Source organism: Balaenoptera musculus, chromosome 1 (assembly GCF_009873245.2).
Source record: "Balaenoptera musculus isolate JJ_BM4_2016_0621 chromosome 1, mBalMus1.pri.v3, whole genome shotgun sequence".
In the NCBI taxonomy this organism is placed as follows: Eukaryota; Metazoa; Chordata; class Mammalia; order Artiodactyla; family Balaenopteridae; genus Balaenoptera; species Balaenoptera musculus.
In genome coordinates, this window is record NC_045785.1 from 123,331,785 (window position 1) to 123,354,893 (window position 23,109).

Genomic DNA, 23,109 nt, shown 5'->3' on the forward strand with positions numbered 1-23,109 from the left:
GTGATGACCTTAGGATTTGTTTTCTTTATATTTCTTTTTCCAAAAGAATAGAGACTGCTGGAAATACGTTAAGCTTAGAAATTGAGATTTGAGTTTTTCCCTTAAGTAAAAATGTTCCTTGAATATTTGAGTAAAAATGTTCTTATAATTCAAGTGTTTTCTAATTTAAGAAAAGAAAATAACAAGCAGGAGAAAACAAGTCAAATGTATATTCATTTCTGCTTCCTGCCTTGTTCGTAAAGTCAAGAATCTGACCTTTGAGTAAGTTTCATCATATTTCTTATCACAAAACAGATTACAGAATAATCCTGGGAATAAGTAAATAAACACTCTCCTTTGAATTTCCTGCTTTTTTTTTTTTTTTTGTAAATTGTGACCAGTCTTCAATTTACTTAAAATATGATTTTTAAAGTACATTCTGCAGGTATAATACTGAAGGTATTTAACAATTTAGTTTAAATTATGACCTTCAGAAAACTATTCAGTTGGCTTGAATTCATTGATTCTAATGACATATGGAATATTTGATTTACCCAGTGGTTTTTCTCCATTATATATCTCTCTGATCACTTTAATGTCACTACCTGGGCTGGGTTTTTTTTTGAAGTGCTGCCCATTGTCTTAAAGGAAATAGGGAAGGAATTATAAATGGTTATACAGAAGTTAATAGAAAAATGAAAAGAGTATTTTGTAGTACATGAACTATCTAATATGTTAGATACTAAGGAAGAACTGCATCCATGTATGTTTCTTAAAAAATTTTTTTACAAGTACAGTCATCCCTTGGCACTGGGGGGATTGGTTTCAGGACCCTTGTGGATACCAAAACCCAAGGGTGCTCAAGTCCCTTGTATAAGATGACATAGTATTTGCATATAGCCTACACACATCCTCTGATATAGTATTTTAAATCATCTTTTGATTAATTATAATACCTAATACAATGTAAATGCTGCATAAATAGTTGTAAATATAATACAAATGCCCTGTCAGTAGTTGCCAGGTTTTGCTTTTTGGAGCTTTCTGAATTTTTTTTTTAATATTTTCGATCTACATTGGTTGGTTGAATCCGTGGATGCAGAACCCACAGACATGGAGGGCCAACTGTAGTGAGGAAGGTTAAAATTTATGACTCAAACTTCAGGCTCATCCCTACATACATGTTTGATGTCTTGAAAAAAAGATATCTCTCTTTTATTATAATGTAATAAATGGTTAGGTTTGCTGCCCTGTGTCTGAAGACCTCAGTGATTGGAAATGGGTTGTGATTGGTAATGGGCTGGGAATGGCAGTGGATTGAGTCTTACATGCAAGGATCTTCCTCTCCTTGAGTAATCAGGAACAGACACTTCTGATTTTCTTTTTGTGCTTGGCATGTGTAGGAAAGACAGACATGATGTACCACTGTTAATTTCTGCATATCTTTTAGACAGTGAGATACTAGCAAAGAGACTTAATTCAGGAGGCCAGTGAGTTTTCCTTTACATTTGTTACTATGCCTTACTTAGTTCCAAGGGGTCAGATAAAGCATTGCATTTTCTATTTCATATTTCAGCCTCCTCTGAAATTTGGCACTGTAAATCAGTGGTTCTCAAACTTTAGCATGTATCAGAATCTTCTAGAGGGTTTGTGAAAACACAGATTGCTAGACCTCCCATGCCCAGAGTTTCTGATTCAGTAGGTCTGGGATAGAGGACCAAGAATTTACATTTCCAATAATTTTCCTGATGATGCTGATCTAGGTATTGCCCTTTGAGAATCACTGCTGTAAAAACATTTATTTTTAGTAAAACCAGTGAAGAGTCATACTGAATTTATTTAAGGAAAAGATACACGGTATTTACTACTGTTTAGATTAGACTTTATATTGTTTCTCTCTGGATGTTGGTTATTACATTAAGTGACCTACAGGGAATACTCTCATAAAATATATTTATTTGGTAAAAGAATGGTTGCCATTGGTAATTGTAACTTTTCACAGACAGATTAATAGCTGCTGCTAGGCTGAAAGCCACTTTTGGACTAGAAGAAAATACTTTCCATTATTTTGCTTAATGTTTCAAGCGAAGATGGGATTTTTGTTGTTGTTGTTGTTTTTGTATTTGTTCTTTACTAAGATACCATAATTGTTATTTCATTCAATGAGTATTGAAACTTTTTATGCTAGTCTTGAGGCCAGTATACAACCTCTTTGCCATTGCCAGCTGTGCATGTTTCTATGGAAACTCAGTAGGGACTAGCAGGATTACTTTTGTAGGGACCACACCTGGCTTATTTGCATCCAATTTAAGTTGGGGACATTTCAAAAGAATAAGAGGTCTGTAGATGTGCCAGTGGACAGCCAGAAAGAGCTTGTCAGTTTGTAACCATCACATTGGTCTAAAGGAGGAAGGGTAGGTGGGTTTTCCTTATTCATTATAGTTCCTGCTCTGGAGGAGTTTGGTGGGTGTGCTGAAGTTTATATTTGTTTTGTGTATTTAGTTGTCCATGTGTTTCTGTTTTGTTTTGCTTTTTGTTTTAGGTATATCCTCTTACAACTTAACAATTTTAAAATTCTTTTAAAGAAGTTAAAGTACATATAGATCAGACTTTTTTTTCAAGAGAGAGAAAAAATTCTGTTTCTTTTCAGTTGTATAACATAATAAAATGTCTTAGTAAATTTCTGACCACTGTTGGAGAATGGTGGCAGAATTTTAATGTTGATCTCTATTTTCAAGTATTATGAGCTACCATAAGCCCCTTCTCTCACAAAAATAACTCCTTTTTAAGAAGGTAGTTTCAACTATTTACATATTTGATTTTGTTTGCACCATTGAACTTAACTAAGCTTTGGTTCAAAGTTTCATGAAGTAGTTAGGAACATCACAGTATGTATAGAAAAAAAATTATATGATCTAGTTAACATGAGTACTGAGTACAGTTATATAAAACTTAGATGGTTTTCATTAATGTTATACTACTCGATCAGTTATACTAATTTATACCAATTACTGATTAGTTGTACTAATTCAAACAAAGCTATGTAGTAGAGGTAGTTGGCAAATAAGAGTCAGTGCATGTACCATCTCCTCTTCATCTGTTAAGGCTGGCTGCTTGAACCTACTATTAGGGTTCTGAGGCCTCATGGCAAAGAATGTCATGGTCAACCAGTGATGGTAAATTTACACACCTGTGTGTGCCAAGTATTGCTCTTTCTCATTTTTCAAAGACAAAATGTAATCTTGCACCTTTTTCCAGAATACAGTGATAGCAATCTATATTCATTTCTGTCTATCATCTATGTGTGTGGGTATAGCCAGTTGAAATAGATACTTGTAAATTTGGAGGGAGGTTAGTGTTGGATTTTGGGGTCTTTTGTTAAGTTAATGAAATATACCCTTTAAAGAAAATACTAAGTAGGCTTTTTTATCTAGCTTCATGAAAGACCACCCCCTTATAATACATGTTCCAAGAACTTTCTGATTTACCTCCACGTTTCTGAAGTAAGGGCAGGTGCTAGTAACTCCATTTTGTAGATGAGGAAGTAGACACAAGAGAGCTGCCTGCCTCTAATCACTTTATGTTTAGGCAGCTAACCATACCTTGATGGGTAATCCAGCGTTCTCCACCGTTTGTAATTGTTCCCACTTAAAGTGTTAGGTTATTTTATACAACTTACTCAGTCTTGCCTTTTTCTCTTTTTGTATTCATAGACTGGAAAAGTAAGAAGAGCTTTCCTGCCTTTTTAATTACCAAACTACTCTCAGTTTTCAATGAATCAATTCAAAGAAAGAATGCAGTCTTTCTATACCTGGTAAATATTTTCTGCTAATAAAAGCTATTAATTTAGTGGCCTCTGATAAATCCAGGTGTTATGATGATTGCCTTTAATTTTGTGGAATGACTATAAAAATGACTTAAATATATATATTTCATTTTTAACTCTGAAATTTGTTTGATATTTATTGATATAATTGAGTTATGCTTAGAATGCCTGTGCCCTAGCCCTCAATGGAAAATAGTTTAGGATTGCCCTAATACTTAGATTAGGCTCTGGTTTCTTTTGAAAAAGTTGTGAAATTAATGCAAATAGGGTACATGTTAAGTATCATCTTTATCGTGACAATATAACATTAGCAATAATTCCTATGTGGTAGTTTAATAGAAGTTCTTTGTAAATAATAGTTTTATAAAATTAATCTATAATCAAAATATTATAACCTACATTTTACCAATGATGAAGGAACTTGTTTAAGGAAGTTCAGTACTTCCTTAGCCAGTGTAGAGCTGAGATCAGAATCTAGACTCCTAGTCTCATGCCTTTTTAAAATTCTCATTTTTTTAAGTACCTTAAATATAAATTAACATGCCTAAGGGAATAAACAAACCATAGTGACATTTCATATGGATTTTCCTTTTGTGTAACTGAATATGTTCCTGTAGCAACAGCAAAGAAGAAATGGTTTTATTTATTCTACGTAAAATATTTTATCTATTAACAATAATATTAACAACCATTAATTAACTACTAGGGGCCATTGAAGCTTTTGGATACATTTTGTTCAAATCTGAGGAGAACCCTTGGGAGTATGGTTGTACCTGTTTTACAGATGAGGAAACTGAGGCTTAGGAAGGGTCACATAGTTTAGAATTTTAGAATTCTAGAACTGGAGTTTAAACACAGTTTTCTCTGATGTCAAAGCCTATTACTAAACTATGCAGTCTGTTTATTTTTGGAATTAAAATTTAATCGTAAATCCAACCTATCCCTTGTTAACTGATACTGATTATGGAATTATTTCCTCTCTTAATTCACCCATTCAAAAATCTGAGCACTTTAGAGACATACTGAGGTAGTGAAGAGAAACCATAAAACCGTGTCTTCCTCTGTAATGATTTTAGCTATAGAAATCATATTAGCTATTTTATAATGTAATTTCAAGGTGTAACTTTTATACCCCCTCAAAAAGTATATAATATTTGTATATTATAAATACATGTTTAAACTAAACTACTTTGAGCAAGTCTAGAGGTATATTTAGTGAGACTGAACATTTGTCTCTCCAGTGTTTTTACTTATTATAGTTGATCATCAAACAATGATTATTTTCCTAAAATATTTTTAAAACAGACCTTTCAAAATTAGTTGACACCCTTAATGAAAAAATTTTGATGTTACAGCAAAGAGTATTAGTCAGAAATTAAGACATTTCAAGTGTCTGGTTGGCTTTGGGATAAACAAAAGCTGATTATCTTAAATGAAGATGTAATGATGAAAGTATAAAGAAAATTCCTCTTCTTTAGTAAAATACCTTGAGTACCTGAGTTTTCCCAAACCAGGAGAATCTTTGCCTTAAAAACTGACTTATCCCTTGAAATTCACCTTTCCCCAGGGATCTTTCATTAAATTACCACCACGACCTGCCTGGCCTAAAGAGGGTGGGGATGCACAGAATGTAGACAGTGAGATATAAAAAAGTACATTTTTTAGTAACCCATGTCACATAACTGTTTTATTCCTGGTAATGTGGAGATCTTATACCAAAGAATTGTAATTTATGTGCATTTTAATCTCTACTATTCAAAATGAGAAATAATGTAAAGTAGATTTTCTGGTACCTTTCTGTTCTAGATGGTCATGTGTTAGAGCTTTATAAAAGGTGAGATACATTGACAAATTTTATTTTTTTAGTTAAATTCTTTCTAACTAACTGGAGCTTGTGAAGGTGGTATGAAATTTATTGATACAGTGACATTATGATGAGATTACAAAGTTATTAACTACCCTAAGTATTACTTGAAACTACTCATCATCCTCTGAGTAGAAGGGAAGGAGGTGAAGTAGGGCTGGGGCAGCAAACATTTATTGAATTCCTACTCTGTTGGGCATATGCTATACACATCTACATGCATGCTTTCATTTTTAATATATGGAAAAGTACAACGGTACAGGAAGTAGAGCAAAGAGAAGAAAGCATTATGCACAAATTTATGTCTTGCTTTTTGTTTGGATTGTCAACTTGTTAAACCCTTCATATTCTTTTGTCCTCCACTTTTGGCCAAACAATCATGCTGTTGATTGTTTCCAGTGCTCTGAATCACAACTGCCTGGGATTGCTGTATAGTGCTTATGTGGCCAGAGGGGCATCAGTGGTTTTTTTTTCTTGGGGCGGGGGGCGGGTAGTTAGATTTTAAGTTTTCAGAAGACTATAGTTAACAGTACTGTATTATATATTTTAAAATTTGCTAAGAGGGTAGATCTTAGTTACGTGCTCTTGCCCCACACAAAAAATTTTTTAATTAAAAAACGGGGCGGGGGACACAAAGGAAACTTTTAAAGGTGATGAATAAGTTTATGGCTTTAGTTGTAGTCTCACAGATGTATATTTATCTCCAAACTTATCTAGTTTGTATACATTAAAGTTGTATACATTAAATATGTATGGCTTTTTGTATGTCAATCATATCTCAAAAAAAAAAGTTTTTAAAAAAGTTTTAAAAAAGTTTTCAAAAGAGAAAACTCATACTTCTTAAGAAATGTTATTTAAAGATTAAAACATGAGAAAAAAGAAGAAAAAGGAAACCAAATTCTACTTCAGCCATGTTCAGCTAATTCAAACATTAATAAAACTGTTCTTACCATGTACAGTAAAGATAATTTTCTGGCCTATGGATTAAAACTCAGTTAAAAAACATGGAAATGTTCAAAAGCATCACTTAAAATTTCTTGTTATAACAGGAGAAAAATCTTGAGTAGTATTTATTGAATATTTATCAAGATATTAGAATAATACAGTTATTTTTATAATTCCTGATTATTTTCAAAATAACTAATATTCTCATTTTAATTTTAAGAACAGCCTTGGGAGATAGCATAATCATTCCCATTTTTCAAATGAGAAAATTAAGGTTCAAATGTTGTGTTAAGTTTCCTAGGGATGCTGTAACAAAGTACCACAAACCAGGTGGCTTAAACAACGGCAATTTATTGTTTCATAGTTCTGGAGGCTAAAAATTCAAGATTAAGGTGTTGGCAATGTTGGTTCCTTCTAAAGGTTGTGAAGGAGAATCTGTTCCATGCCTCTCTTCTTGTCTGCCCTCTGTATGTATCTGTCTCTGTGTTCAAATTTTCCTTTTTTGTAAGGACAGCAATAGTATTGGACTGGGGCTCATCCTAATGACCTCATCTTAACTTGATCATCTCTGAAGACCCTATTTCCAAATAAGGTCACATTCACAGATCCTGGGTATTCGCCTTTAACATCTTGGGCGAGACACAGTTCAACCCATAACAGATGTGACATCCTTTGCTCAGGGTCTCCTAAGTAGGAAGTTTAGACATAACACATTGTAGTGCCCCTAAAATAGTAGTTTTAAAAGAACATGACAATATATCTATGATACCACATTTAAAATGCATTTTCTAATATTTTCATATGCCTGGGTAGATTTTATTTAAAATTAACTGAGTTTCTAAAATATTTAATAGAGTTTTTGGTTGTAATGGATTTCAAGCTCTTTCTTTCTTTGGATAATAAATAAGTGATACGACACCAACTGTGGAAAGTTGTTCAGTACTCAGTGCTTAGATCTGAGTATAAATTTTACTGAACTTCCATTAATTCAATGTAGAGCTTTAGAATGTAGACTCCTTCATATTTTGAGATGTCCATCAGAATACTGTTTAATTGGTTTCAAGTGCACCCTGATGCTAGGTTATCTATACATTTCACAATTCTGTAAGAATTATAGTGTTGCCAGTGTTAATACGCATCTTTTGATCAGAGATTTCTGAGGAGTGGGGAGAGCAAGACTCTACTAGGATAATAAAACAGTGTATGGTAGTTTGTTGACCTCTTTTCTTTTTCCCTTTTTTCTTTGCTAAATCTTTCTTTTAAAATTATTTTAGACTTTTAGAAAAGTTGCACAATAGTACAAGTAACTTTTTCCCTGAACCTTTTGAGAGTAGGTCTCAGACTTGATGATCCATCACTTCCAAATACTTCAGTGTATAATTCCTACAAATAAGGACATTCTTCTACATAGTCATGATACAAACATAAACTCAAGAAATTTACAATAATACATTACTATCAACTAATCCATAACCATATTCAAATTTTTCTTGTTATCTCAGAAATGCCCTTCATAGCAAAAGAATCCAATCCAGGATCATGCATTGCATTTAGTTGTCATGTTGTCTCTTTAGTATTCTTTTATCTGGAATAGTTTCTTAGTCTTTCCTTGATTTTCAGCACTGTGACACTTTGGAAGAATACATTTTGTGGAATGTGTTTGAATTGGGGCTATGTGATACTTCCTCAGGTTATGTGTCTGTGGCAGGAATATCACAGAAGTGAAGTTGTGTTCTCATTTTGGGGGGGGGGGTTGCACAATTTTGATTTATCCCCTGACTAGTGATATTAACTTTGATCACTCGATTAAGGTGATGTTTACCAAGCTTCTTTACTGCAAGTTACACTTCTTCCCTTTGTAATTAATATATATTTTGTGGGCAAACTGTAAATTTTTGTCATCAAATTTTTGCCCACTAGATTTAGTATCAGTTGTTTCTTGACTGGACTTACTGCTATGATGGTTTCCAAATGTTAATTTTCTTGACATTCTACTGTAAGGAAGAACGTTCTCTTCTCCCTGTTTATTTATTTATATCAGCATGGACTCATGAATTCCTATGAGTAATGGTTATAATTCATTATTATTTTTATTTACTTTGTTCAAATTGTCCAAAAGTCTGTCCATGGGAGACATTTCAGGCTGGTTTCTGTTTCTTTTTCACATATTCCCATAATTTTTTAAAAGCACTTCCACTACTAATTTCTTCACCAAAGCAGTAAAAGGAGAGAAAAAATAAAATATAAAGTCTCAGTGAAAAAGCAGAAAGCCTCATTAAAGAAACAGAAAATATAAAGAACTAAACGGAGGAACTTCCTTGGTGGCGCAGTGGTTAAGAATCTGCCTGCCAATGCAGGGGGACACAGGTTTGATCCCTGGTCCGGGAAGATCCCACATGCCACAGAGCAGCTAAGCCCGCGCACCACAACTACTGAGCCTGCACTCTAGAGCCCGTGAGCCACAACTACTGAAGCCCACGCATCCTAGAGCCCGTGCCCCGCAACAAGAGAAGCTGCCCAATGAGAAGCCCGTGCACCACAAGGAAGAGTAGCCACTGCTCGCCGCAACCAGAGAAAGCCTGCACACAGCAATGAAAACCCAACACAGCCAAAAAATAAATAAATAAATTTATATTAAAAAAAAAGAACTAAATGGAAATTTTAGAATTGAAAACCATAGTAACTGAAATAAAAAACTCACTGGGTAGGCTTACAGCAGAATGGAGGGGACAGAGTGATCTGTAAGATAGAACAGTAGAAATTACCCAATCTGAACAAGAAGGAGAAATTGAACAAATAAATGAACAGAGCCTCAGGTACCTACAGGATTATGACAAAAAAAAGACTACAACAAGAGTAAGAGAAGGCGAGGGGAAAGCAGGCAGGGCCAAGAAGTACTTGAAATAATGGATGAAAACTTGCCAAACTTGGTAGAAGACATCAACCTACACGTCCAAGAAGCTGAGCAAATTCCAAACAAGATAAACCTGAAGAAATCTGTAAGACACATCATAAAACTTACGTAAACTTAAAGACAAAGGAACAATCTTGAAAATAGTGAGAGAGAAATGACACCTTACGTATGGGGAAAAAACATTCCAATGATAATGGATTTCTTATCAGAAACCATGGAGGCTGGGAGACAGCGGGGTAACATTTTTCAAGTACAGAAAGTGCTCCAAACCTCAAATTCTATATCTGGGAAAAATATTCTTCAGGAATGAAGGAGAAATCAAGACATTCTTAGATGGAGGAAAACAAAGAGAATTTGTTTCTAGCAGCCTTACCCTAAAAGAATGACTAAAAAAAAAAAATACTTAATTTTAGATCCAACAGAACATGTTCAGGACTTTTATGCTGAAAACTACAAAATGCTGATGGGAGAAATCAAGGAAGATATACGGAAATGGAGAGATGTACTGTGTTCATGGATTAGGAGATTCAACATAGGAAAGATAAATTCTTCCCCAACTGATATACAGGTTTAATGCAGTTCCTCTCAAAATGCCCCTAAGATTCTTTTGTTTTTTTGATTGAAATACTGTGTACAATGTTGTTAGTTTTGGGTGTACAGCAAAGTGATATATATATATGTATTCTTTTTTAGATTCTTTTCCATTATAGTTTATTACAAGGTATTGTCCTTGTTCCTTATCTATTTTATATATAGTAGCATCTATCTGTTAATTCTGTTAAGATTTTAATAGATAAGATTATTCTCAAATTAATACAGGAATGCAGGCTAATTAGAATAGCTAACAAAATTTTGAAAAAGAAAAATAAAAGGGGAAGAATCAGTCTTTAATTTCAAGACTTTTTATATAGCTGTAGGAATTAAACCTCAGGGCTTTATCAGTAGAGGCATTGACACATTGATCAATGGAATAGAATAGAAAACCCAGAAATATCGACACAAGTACAGCCAATGGATTTGTGACTAAAGTACAAAAGCAATTCAGTGGAGGAAGAATAGTCTTTTTGACAAATGATTTGGGGAGGGGTGGGGGAAGAACCTTTAACCTAAACCTCACACTAGGATAAAAACAGAAGAAAATTTTCAGGATGTAGGGCTTGGTGAAAAGTGCTTAATCATGACACCAGGAGCACAGTCCATAAAAGAAAAAAATTGATAAACTGGACTTTATCAAAATTAAAAAGTTTTTCTGTGTGCAAAACTCTGCTAAAAGGATGAAGAGTCAAGCTCCACAATGAGGAAAAACATTTGCAAAGCACATATCTGATAAAAGATTATTATCTACAGTGTATGAAGAACTCTCAAAACTGAACCCGAAAAAAACCAATCCATTAGAAAATAGAGATTTGGGTGGAATTCCCTGGAGGTCCAGTGGTTAGGACTCCATGCTCTCACTGCCGAGGGCCTGGGTTCAATTCCTGGTCAGGGAACTAAAATCCCACAAGCCACGTGGTGCAGCCAAAAAAAAAAAGAGAGAGATTTTTGCATTTCTAAAAAAATTCAAGAAAGAATAGACATGTCACTGAAGAGGATATATGAATGGTAAATAAGCATATAAAAAGATGGTCCATAAGCCATTGAGGAAATGCAGATTAAGACCACCATGAGATATCACTGCATACCTATTAAAACAGCTAAAATAAAAGGTTATGACACTACCAAATGCTGGTGTAGATTTAGAAAAACTGGATTTCTCATACATTGTTTTGAGAATGTCAAATGGTACAGCCATTCTGGAAAATATTTGGAATTTTCTTTAAAACTAAATATATACTTGTCATATGACCAAGCAATCTCACTTCTGTGCATTTATCCCAGAGAAAAAAAAATTTATGTCCACATAAAAATATGTACGTGAATGTGCTTTGTATATTATAGATGAGAGTCAGATACGTCTTTTGCAAATACTTTCTCCCAGGGTGGAGCTTGTGATCCTATGTACATGCCATTTATGAATGTTTATAGCAGCTTTATTTGTAATGACCCCAAACTGGAAGCAACCAAAAAGTCCCTTAATTGGTGAATGGTTAGACAAACTATGGTACATCCATACCATGCACTACTCTGTTCAGCAATGAAAAGGAATAAACTGTTGATATACAGAATAACTTGGAGGGGTCTTAAGGGCATTATGGTGAGTAAAAAATGCCAACCTCAAATGGTCATATACTGTATGATTCCATTTGTATAATCCCCAAATGACAAAATTATAAAAATGGATGGCAGATGAGTGATTGTCAAGGATTAGGAATAGCCAGAGGGAGAGGAGTGGATATGCCTATAGTGGGGTAGCAGCAGGGAATTCTTTGTGACAAAATAGTTCTGTATTTTGATTGCAGTGGTGGTTACATGAATCTACACACGTGACAGTAAAATAACATAGAACTTTACATATGCTCTATACCAGTTTCCTGGATTTGTACTGTTAGTTGTACTGTACTGTTAGTTATATAAGATGTAACCAGTGGGGGAAACTGGATGAAGAGTGCGTGAGACCTGTCTATAAATTCCTATGAATTTCTAACTATTTCAAAGTAGAAAGTTAAAAACAAAAGAGAGGGATATTATCATTGCTATAGGATTTCAGGGAAACAAATAGTTACTTAACAGTGAGGGGAATGAAGATCTGTGGTCATAACTTTTGAGCCTGTCTTTATAGGCTAGATAGACTTTTCACTAGTTGATATAGGGAGGGAACGGTATTTCAGACAGATTGAGAGTTAGTAAATGTTTATGGAATGACTGCCACTGTACTGTTAATAGTAAGAGATATTAATAACATCTGATTAGTCTGAAGAACATTTTAATTAGTTTAGTGAAGGAGTATATCTTTAGATTTCGTATCTCATGTAGAACTTTGGGATACTTGTTACCTGTATTTTCACACAAATTTATGAAACCTGGGAGTAAGAGAGAGATAAAAAGAGAGAAGGCACAAATTACCAATATCAGAAGTGAAACAAAGTAGTTCAAAGGATGAATGACAATAAACAAAGCAGCATGTGGTTTTAAATAAAACAAAGCCTGTTTTTCATGGTTTTAGTAAATGGAATCAGAGAAAAAGTCACATTCCATTTCTTAAAGTTAGAGAACTCTAATAGTAGCCAAGGATGTCAAGCCAAATTATAGGCCTGTGTTAAAGCCGTGTTGTCACCTGATCTTTTCTTCCATGGAATTTTCACACTTTGTAATTCTGTATTTAGATGATTGCTTAATATTTCTGTCTACTATTGAATTGTAAGCATTCTGTGGCTCAGCGTTGTAGGCCCAATTCCTATCCTGGTGTCTGGCAGCACTTAGTAAATACTTGTTGAATGTGTTCATACATGAAATAAATGACTTTGCAAAACTCTTTACATTAGAACAAATAAAAGACAGTTATAGAAGTAAAGAAACAGGATGATAAGATAGACTAGACAGAAAAGTTTAGTGTAATGGTAAAACTTTAGTAGAGCTACACAAGATTTAAGCTTTTACAGCTAAGCAATTCAGGATTGGATTTTGTAATGTTGCTATGTTTACTGAAAAGATGCCAGAGTGTTGGACTGAGCAGGAAAAGAGCTATGGCATGGCTGTAGAAAAATAAGATAGCACAGGTTAAGGAAGACACCAGAGCATGAGCCACTTAATACTAGCTGCTTTCTAGTGTGGTAGCTTTCTTAACAAACCACCTCTTAAATGACTGATCCAATTAACTGATGCCATGAGAATTTTTGCTTGAAACATACTGATGATTCCACTACAGCATGCTGAATGCTTACTCATTAGTATGTCTGTGCATATTTGCTGCTGCTGCTGGAGTTGTATGGGTATCAGGAGTCATTTACACGTTTGTGCTCTCAAGCCTTTTCATGCTGGTTTATACTTATTTTAATCACACAACTTAAATAATTATTATATAAATCAAGGGAAAGAGAAGTGATGTTTCTGTGAAAACTTAAGTTGAATGCTTTGAAAAGATTTGATAAAGGGTAATAAGTAAAAAAAAATACTGCTGAATTAGATGTGACCAAGGGAGCTGTAAAATATCAGGGATAAATTATTCTTTAAAAAACAAAAAAGTAAGTAAGAAGGAAAAAGATTCTGTACTCAGATTGCTTCACGTGTCTTTTAAGCAGTTTTTCAGTCCATGGGTCATGGAATCACTTTAGTAGGTTTAAATCAATTAAAAAAAAAAAAAGAAATATATTAGAACATATCAGAGTGCATTACACCTAGGAAGGAGCATTGTTTCATGAAATTTTTCTTGAGTTTTTAATATTTATTTTATACACATACGTAAAATGTGAAAATGTGATAAGCTTGAAAAACAAAGCTAAAGAAATTGAAACTGGAAATATTAGAGTGTGTATTAAGGGCATGATTTATCCTAGAAAGAAGAGGAAATTCAAATTAGTGGATCCAAACTTAAAGCAAAGGCTTTAGTCCAACATCAAAAGGTTGGTGAATGAATGTATATTTTTGTGCTTTGTGTTAAAATGAAATGTATAAGGTATGTATAAATGGTTTTATATTTAAGTTGGCCTTTTTAATTGACCAACAACTACAGATCTCTGTGTCATGTGGTAAGAGTTTCAGCACATTTCATTATACTTATTTTCCTCTCATACTTTCTTATTATATACCCCCCACCCCCACTTTCTCTGCTACTTAATAGCTGTGTCACCTAAGAGTCATTCTCTAGGCCTCAGTTTACTTTTTATGAAATAAGATTATCCTTCAGATCTCTTGTTATTTGACAGTGCTTAATAGCCAAATTGATAAAGTAAATTCTTTCTTGGTATTTGCCCATCTAAATTTTTAGTAAATGATAGACATTCCATTTTGGTTTTTTTTTTTTTTTTTTAAAGCACTGAAATCCCTGTATTGCAGCCTTAGGGGGCATCATTCACATATGCCAGTCAAAATGGCCATCAGAAATAAGTCTACAAATAATCAATGCTGGAGAGGGTGTGGAGAAAAAGGAACCCTCCTACACTGTTGGTGGGAGTGTAAATTGGTACAGCCATTATGGGGAAAAGTATGGAGATTCCTTTCAGAACTAAAAATAGGGTTACCATATGATCCTGCAATCCCATTCCTGGGCATATATCCGGAGAAAACTCTTAACTCAAAAAGGTACGTGCACCTCAACGTTCATAGCAGCACTGTTTACAGTAGCCAAGACCTGGAAGCAACCTAAGTGTCCATCAGCAGATGAATAGATAAAGAAGATGTGATATATATACACAGTGGTATATTACTCAGCCATTAAAAAGAATGAAATAATGCCATCTGTAGCAACATGGATGGACCTAGAGATTATCACATTAAGTGAAGTAAATCAGACAGAGAAAGACAAATATCATATATCATTTATATGTGGAAACTTAAAAAATTCTATAGATGAACTTATTTACAAAACAGAAATAGACTCACAGACATAGAAAACAAACTTATGGTTACCAAGGGAGATGGGGGAGGGAGATAAATTGGAAATTTGGGATTGTCATATACACACTACTATGTATAAAATAGGTAAACAACAAGGATATACTGTATAGCACAGGGAACTATAATCAATGTCTTGTAATAACCTTTAACGGAAAAGAATCTGAAAAAGATATATATATATCTGAATCATTTTGCTGTACATCTGAAACACTGTAAATCAACCATACTTCAAAAAAAAGTAAATTTTTTTTTAAAAAAAGAGTTTATTGGCTTCTTTTCCCATGGAAACAACCATTACCTCACTAATCAACTCCTAAACTAGGTCTTAAAGGAAAGCAGTTTAATTGGATTAATTCATGCTGAAGTGTGAATAACAATCCTACAAACTTCCCAGAAATGGTTTTCCTTTTTAAAAAAGGTATTCTTTTCAGGTTCAGTTTTAATCTGGTATTTCAGACAGAGGACCAAATGAGGTGAACATTTGAGACTTTGTGGGAAAAGCTCTTTCCCTCTTTCAGATCAGCTGTTCCACGGTTAAGGGACTGTAGGTGAGAAATGGTGGCCATCCCTCTCCCAGTCCAACTGTAGAAGGCCTGGACAAACTTCTAGTATTTAAGCCTGCCTTCTAGAATGCGCAAAGTATCTAGATCAAGAGTGGCAGGAGGGGAGTTTTCTCACCCCCACCATTGTGACCGAGTCAGCTTCCTGTCCCTCTGGATAGCTGCATCTCAGAGCTGCCTCCTTCTTTTGCCCCTCTCCCTCTTCCTGCAGTGAAGATAGTGAGTTGTGCAGCAGAGGGGAAGGAGGTCACACTTTGCATAGTAACCTATGTGAGGTGGTGAGCTATATAGGCCTGCCGTGCAGAGACCCTGTGGGACTCTCTTGGCTTGAGGGGGAGGAGGATTATTATACTACTGAAGTCCTGCCCTGCAAGGTACCTTCCAGCAAATACTCCTTAGTTGGCAGTGATTGTCTGGCTGTCGCTATAAGTCATCCTTAACTCATGTATGAAAGACCTAATTGGCATAAGAAAGGTAGTTTAGAGGTATTACTGCATGCAGTACGAAAAGGTAGATGGTAAGATGCAGAGAGATTCTATGATAAATGCAGGCAATAAATGTAAAATTTTATGAAGGCAGAAGAGGAAGGAAAGAAACATTTATTCACATTCATCATTTCTTCTCATATTTTCCCACCAAGTAGAAGCTGTATAATCCAATACATTCTACCTTAAAAACTCATTTGAATTTTGTATTCTGTTCCATAATATATTCTTGATTGTTTTACTAAAAAGTGTTATGATTCATTATTGAATAAAATCAATGTTCTTAAAAGGATGCACCATGTTTATCGTGTGTCTTGATGTCTTCCCTGGCACAGCTACCTCATGCTGCAGTCCAAGGTCTAGTCTGAGAAGCACAAGCACATTGATCCTCACAGCAACCTCATGAAAAAGATAGTATCATTTTACAGATGAGAAAAGGAAGGTTCAAAGAGGGAAAGTCTCATGGGTAATACACGTCATTGTTAAATTTCTCCCCCAAACCCTCTCCTTATATGGATTTTGTGGTTCTGTAAAACATAGAAAAACTAACAGTATAAATAGAGTGCTGATCTAAAAGTTAAGAAAGGTTTTTGGTTCTGTTCCTAGCAAAGTTATTGACTTGCAGGGAAATCTTTTGAAGGTCCCTTATAGAAGTGTTGTCTTTCATTTCCTCATATGCATGTTGAATTTAATTTCATCCTTAATGTTGGGAAAAGGTACATACATATTTTAAAAAATCAGACACTTGGCATGCTTGAAGATTAGTTTTAAATAAAAGCAATTGTTAATGGAATAAAACCCTTGAGAACTCTCAAGTCTAGTGCACTCTTCTTTGTATCCATACACACTTGACTTTTAAACGCAAAATTGTTGTCGCCAATTATTGGCTTCCTTACTACACTGAAAGTAAGCTATTTTAGTCTGCTGCTTGATTCAAGCCCCCCATGCCTACCAGTTCCTTAACTGTATAACTTGTCCATAGGTATAATAGTAGCCAAGAGCTCAAATTTTAATGTCAGCAAAATCTGGTTTTAAATTCTGACTCCAGATTATTAGTGTGACATTAGATAAAGTACTTCAGCTCTCTGTGCCTCAGTTTCCTTATTTTAAAAGGGGGGTAATAATGCTTATTTCATGGGTTTTTATAAATCTTCTGAATTGTCTATGATGATAACATTGGAATGTTGTCATATGGTAATGCCTAAAAAATTTGGGGTTGATGTTTTACCTTGTAAATTCACTTTAAATAAATATATTCTTTTGTAAGTATTCTAAGTCTATAGATTCATATACATTAAGTGAAATTTACTTGAAAATACTAATTCTACAATTTACATGACCCATTTTTTGATGATTGATATTGTAAATAACAGACTGTCATACACTTTAGATTGATTTTGATGGGGGAAGGATATTATATGATATGTGGCATTCAACTAATCTATTTGGTTAATTTGGTAGTATAAAAGGATTTGTAGATAATGAATTTTCATACTCTGGAAGATAATTTTATAGATCCTGCACTGCTTCTGGATTTATACTGGTGCCTCGTTTTAAAGTAGACTTTCACCTGACAGTGTATGTTAATATTTGGAAAATTCTCTATCAGTAGGCTAGCACCATCTTGACAGCCCTATGTTCTGCTTCTACCTTGCTAATTGTTTCCTTGGGATTATTTGGATTGTGTAGAAAGCTTTTTGCAAATCCCCTTATTACTGAAGTCATTGTTGCCAGCAGGAATAAGATTAAAGGTGCTTAAGTCTGTAGAGTTGTTTCTAATTTGTACGTGTCATTTCAGTGGCATTTTAACAGAACTCTGTCTCCTGTCCCTCCCTTCTCCCCCGGTACTATCTCAAGTTAGGTCCAAGAAGCCAGGCCATTGGAAGAAATCTCATTTTATCCTCCTAATTATTATGCTGGCACTCAGGAGATAATTTTTCCCTTCATGCACTGCCAATTAATATGCAAATGGACTGATAAATATTTATGCAATGATTTAAATTATGCAGGGGGTGCTTTCAGTGTATTCTGTAAATGAATTGTTCGTGGACTTCAAAGTACTGGCTGCTGTGCTAACGAGGAGAGATTTGCATAAGGCCCTAATCACGCGCATACTGATTAAGCTTCATTATGGAAACTGCCAGCTGCAATCTTTGTTTCTATTTTATTACAAAAAGAGGAACTTTTCATGCTTCAGTTGCCTTGACAATGTCAGTCCTAGCTGGTAGGAGAGACTAAAACTCCTCTGAGCAACTGAAGTTTCCTTATTCAGTTGAAGATTGCTATGGTGTAACTGAAGTTGTATTTCGCTTCTCCCCCAATCCACTTTCCACCTCCCACCCTTGTTCTTTTAAGAGTATAGTGTAGATTTGTTAGAAATAATAGTACCTTCTTTCCCCTACCCCGTACCGCTACCTGTTTTCTTCCTTGCTTTGGACTGTCTGAACCGCTAGAAGATTTCACAGCAATGCTGGACTGCAGTGACTATGTTCTAGGTGGGTACCAGCACGGTTCTTTCTTATAAGCTTTAATATGGAAATAGCGTGTGTGGAGTTGACTATGCATAAATGCTTAATCGCATATGCAACCAACTCGGGGGAGGGGGGAGAAGTGGATTGAGCTGGGAAGGAGGAAAGCATTTGCAAAGCACAAGCCTGCTTGAATTTGCAGTAGGTCCCTCCCTACCACTAGCTCTTCTGGTTCAGAGGATATTTTCAGTAAATAGTGTGGATTTAGAGTTCAACTTGAATGGAGGACATTTTTGCTTTTTGGAAATTTCTATTGAGAGCATTTCATGTAGTTCTAAAAACAGTCTAAATCTGAAAGACGGTATAAAGTGTACCTAAATAATATGTACATATTAATAAAAAAAGTTTTGCATACCGAATGTGAATGTCTTATATAAAAAATGCCTAGTGAAAAATAAGATGGAGCCATAGTGCATAGTTGTTCCCATAAATGCTAATGCAGAAGGTAATTGGAATGGTTACTGCAATAGGACTGTTGATCAATTTCCAGATTTTAGAAACTGTTAACTGTTTTCAAATTTTGGCTAATACTAGCCTTTTTTATTTTTAAAAAATCAACTTCTGTTCTTCAGGAAACAATTTTTAAGTGCTGGAAAACCTGTTTTTAGAGTTTTTCCTATAGAACAACAAGATTTGGGGAGGGGGATGTGTGGCTTGAATATATAAACTCTCTTTGGCGATTAAGATTTAAAATAGATTGAGGCATTTTGGTTTTTACACTTACTGTGACCATGGTGGCCATATTTTGTGTTGAGTTTTTTCTGTTTGTATGCAAAATTGTTGAAACCTCTTTGGGTTACTCTGGTCACCTCTCCAGGTGGTGATAAGAACTCCAGGTCTCTGATATCTTAGTTTTAAAACCGCTACAGATGATTTCTTTTTCCTGTAGGTAATTTTTCCTGCTTGAAAAATTGAGGCTGCCCCCCATCACCATCACAGTAGCTCAGGATAAAATAAAATGATAGTTCTGAAAATGTTTGAATTTTTAGCTGGAAGGCATGGCCTAAACCCAGGGTAGTACTAATACTTGTACAGCATGATAAAAATCACTATTAAAAGGGTTAATGACTAAAATAACAAACTGATGTCAAGAATTCAATCCAAAAGCAACCTGTAGACTGTGTATTAGACTCATACAGTCAGTTCAGTGTGCCCAGAGAGAAAAAACAAACTTCACATATCAAAAAAAGAACTTACTTGTATTTATTCTTTTACATCTACTAAGTTGGGAACTCAAGAAAGGAAAGGAAAGTACCTTTCTGAAATATTTTTAGCATTATATTTTAGAATTAGACATTATATCTGTAATTTTCAGTTCACAGTAAATATCATTTAAACATTCTTCCATTACATTCCAATGTACAACATTCATAGTTGTACAGTTAATCAGGATTTGGTTTTATTTATTTTTGTGTATGTGTATTAAACTCTTGACAGTTTAATAGAAAATGCATAGAAGATTCACATAGAATACCTGTGACATAATTTTTAATTTTTAGATGTGGAAATCAGGATACGAGTTGTACAGGTCATGACTTGTTGAGAATTATGCCTACAGCTTTGTTTTTATGGTATGTGGAAAACATTGTTACCCTTCTGATGAATGTTAACTACTTCATCATTTTTTCCCATTTTCTTTTAAAATACATTCTAAAGGAAGCATTGAGCAGCATGTATGCTTAATGGTGTATTCTATTACATTTGTTGTGGTTTTTGTTGACTTTCATAAGATTTTGGTTAAGTCATTCAGAAAGCTGATGTTTACTAAGCTGTACACCTGTTCCTTTCAAACCTTAGTATGCTTTCAGATGATATTTAAATTTTTCTGTAGGGGGAAGGAAGTTATAGAACTACCCTCATTTATGACCACAGACATACAAATTTGAACCCTTTGAACATGTGAAGAACAAAACAAATATATGATAGAGCTGCTTACGCCCATAAGGCAAGCATTTGTTTCAAAAGCTGTATTTAAAAAGCTATTACACAGCTTCCAGGTTAGAAATGAAATTTATGAGAGAAGGATTCTTGATTCTCTCTCATCAGTTATGCATGTGGATAAAGTAACCATGGACAACATGGTTGGGACTACTAATGATTGTTTTGATTTTCTAGTTAAACATTTAAGCAGATGACAAAATGGGCTCTTCAGTCAAGAAATTGAATATAATATATAGTTTAAGTATTATTCTCTGCTAATAATTACAGTTAAATGGTTCTTAACCCATTGAGGGAAAAGGTGGAACTTGCTTGATAGTAAACTTCTTTGATTATAAATATGCTAAGTTTGAGTTCACAGGAGAAGTAGAATAAGATACATATTAAATGTATAGTTTTTACCCTTTAGAAGAGGTAGAAGAAAAGCAGACTTGTTCTTGTCTTTGCTCTTGCATATCTTCTAGGATACTTAATATTGCTTGATGAAAACGTATTACTATGAAAGCATTCATTTATGATATCAAGGCAGTATAATTTTTAGCTGGGTGTGGTTATGATTTAATTTTGCAGTTATTAGATGTATCTGTTATGCCTTGTAGTCCAGCTACTTGTACTGGTTTATGATTGAGGTATGAATTTGATATAGTCTCACTTTGACACGTGTTTAGTTTGTTTTGGGGGAGGGGGTGGGGAGTAAATATGGAGATATTTTTCTTAGACATGTTTTCATTTTATTCTGTTAGGTTGAGGTATTGTCCAGTCTGTAATCAAGATTACCAGTAGATTATTTAGGTTACAATTAATGAATATCTTTACTTACGAAAAAAGAAACTTTATTTGGGAATAACATATTTTACTTTGTGAGGTACTTCTCTCCTCCTCCCCGCCCCAACTTTGTTTATTTAATATACTTTATGCTTCATATTATAAAACATTTTTCGTCTTTTTTATATTATACTCTCTATTATAATTTTTTTTGCAGGTTAGATTTCTGTTATTTCTCTTGGAAGAATCTTAAGGTTCTTTAGAAAGACAATTTATTTGTGGATCACTTCAGAATTAAGGGAATCCTGAATTTCTTTCAGATAAAATTTTATTATAGTTTGCAATGTTTTAATGTTGATACCATCTCTCCTTGAACTGTAGGACTGTAACAATAGTCAATATTCCTGACCTTTTCCTTTGCCACAATTTTGCCTCCCTAACCACATCCCCAGTGTTTTCAAAACCTATTCTCTTCTGATTTATTGCAGACTCAAGAATGAACAATCCGTCAGAACCCAGTAAACCATCTATGGAGAGTGGAGATGGCAACACAGGTACAAGATCATTCTCAGATCCAGCTTTTTAATTAGATGTAATAGAGCTAAAAGAAGAAACTTCGCATTTAACTGTGACTTGTATTTGGTGAATGAAGACTAATTTGAGTATTGAGTTGTCAAATATTAGTATTTGCAGGAACTGGGATTGTATTGATTTAAGATTATCTAACTTCTTCTGCAGATTGTTTCATCTTTTGCTGCCATATGTCAGAGAAACTACAGAGTGGTTGAGAGACTAGTCCTTTGGGTCAGTTAGTTCTGGGAATGACTTACTAGCCACTTACTAAGCTGTGTGACTTCAGGCAGTTTCCCCAGTCTTTTTGAAAAAGACTTAATTTGTTCACCTATAAAATGGGGATAATAAATTTCATAAGTCATTGTGAGTATTAAAGGAAATGTGTTAAGCATGGTGCCAGCTACACAGTAGCCATTCAAAAAAGTTGAATGGCTGTAACAAAAAAGTTGCTCTTGTTATAGGTGTTAATCAAAATGGGAAATCTTACCCACATTCAGTATAAATTGTATTGAAGTTATCGTACTGTGAGTAGATAAAAACACACACCTGTTTCTAATACATCCTTTTATTTGGTAATTTTTTTTAAAAAATTTACACTTGATTAAACCCTGTATCAAGAGAAAATTAATACCATAAAAATGAGGAAACTGAGGCCCTCGTGGGAGGAAGGTGAGTCCGTAAAGGATAGATTGTCTCCACAGCCCATACTCGACATTTGACTATGTGTCTTTATCAACCATTTAAGAAGGGAATTATGGGCAGGGATACCCAGAAAGTAATAGTTTCACTAGGTTTTTACTAGCAGAGAGCGTTGCCTCTTTGACTTGTGATTTTTAAAATGCCTAACTATGAGAGATAGTAAAAATGAGAGTCACTCTTGGAGACTGTCTTTGTTTTCCACCGCTACTGGCCACAACACCTTTTAATTTGAAGTAGATGAGTTGAACCAATACAGCAGCTTCCTGCCTACATATCTTTCGTTAAAACTTTTTTGGTACCTGGAGATACTTGTTAATCTTTTAATCTCTAAAGCATACCTGCCTCTTTATGTGAAACGGAGCAGTGGGGCTTCCTGCTGTATTTAACATGTCTTAAGTTACTCCAACTGAGGCTAGCCAGGTAGACTGCTGTAAATACATCCCGTGAAGGGGAAGCGCAGCATTCTATTCTGTCTGAAGTGTCAGCTAGTCACCTTTCTGTCCCGTTTGGGCTCCGCCTTGCATTTTTTTGTAGCAGCAG

The 23,109-nt window shown here is 34.6% G+C and overlaps 1 protein-coding gene across 3 annotated transcripts in view; it reads left to right on the top strand.

Moving 5' to 3' along the window:
- Nucleotides 1-23,109, top strand: part of POU2F1 (POU class 2 homeobox 1) — a 178,965-nt gene that overhangs the window by 71,616 nt on the left and 84,240 nt on the right. For 2 of the 3 annotated variants that reach the window (XM_036872609.1, XM_036872628.1), the window contains exon 2: nt 21,786-21,851. In XM_036872609.1, coding sequence (XP_036728504.1) covers nt 21,786-21,851 — 66 coding nt within the window. Of the gene's footprint in view, nt 1-3,692; nt 3,794-21,785; nt 21,852-23,109 lie in introns of all 3 variants that reach the window. The other variant, XM_036872619.1, reaches the window with a different exon arrangement.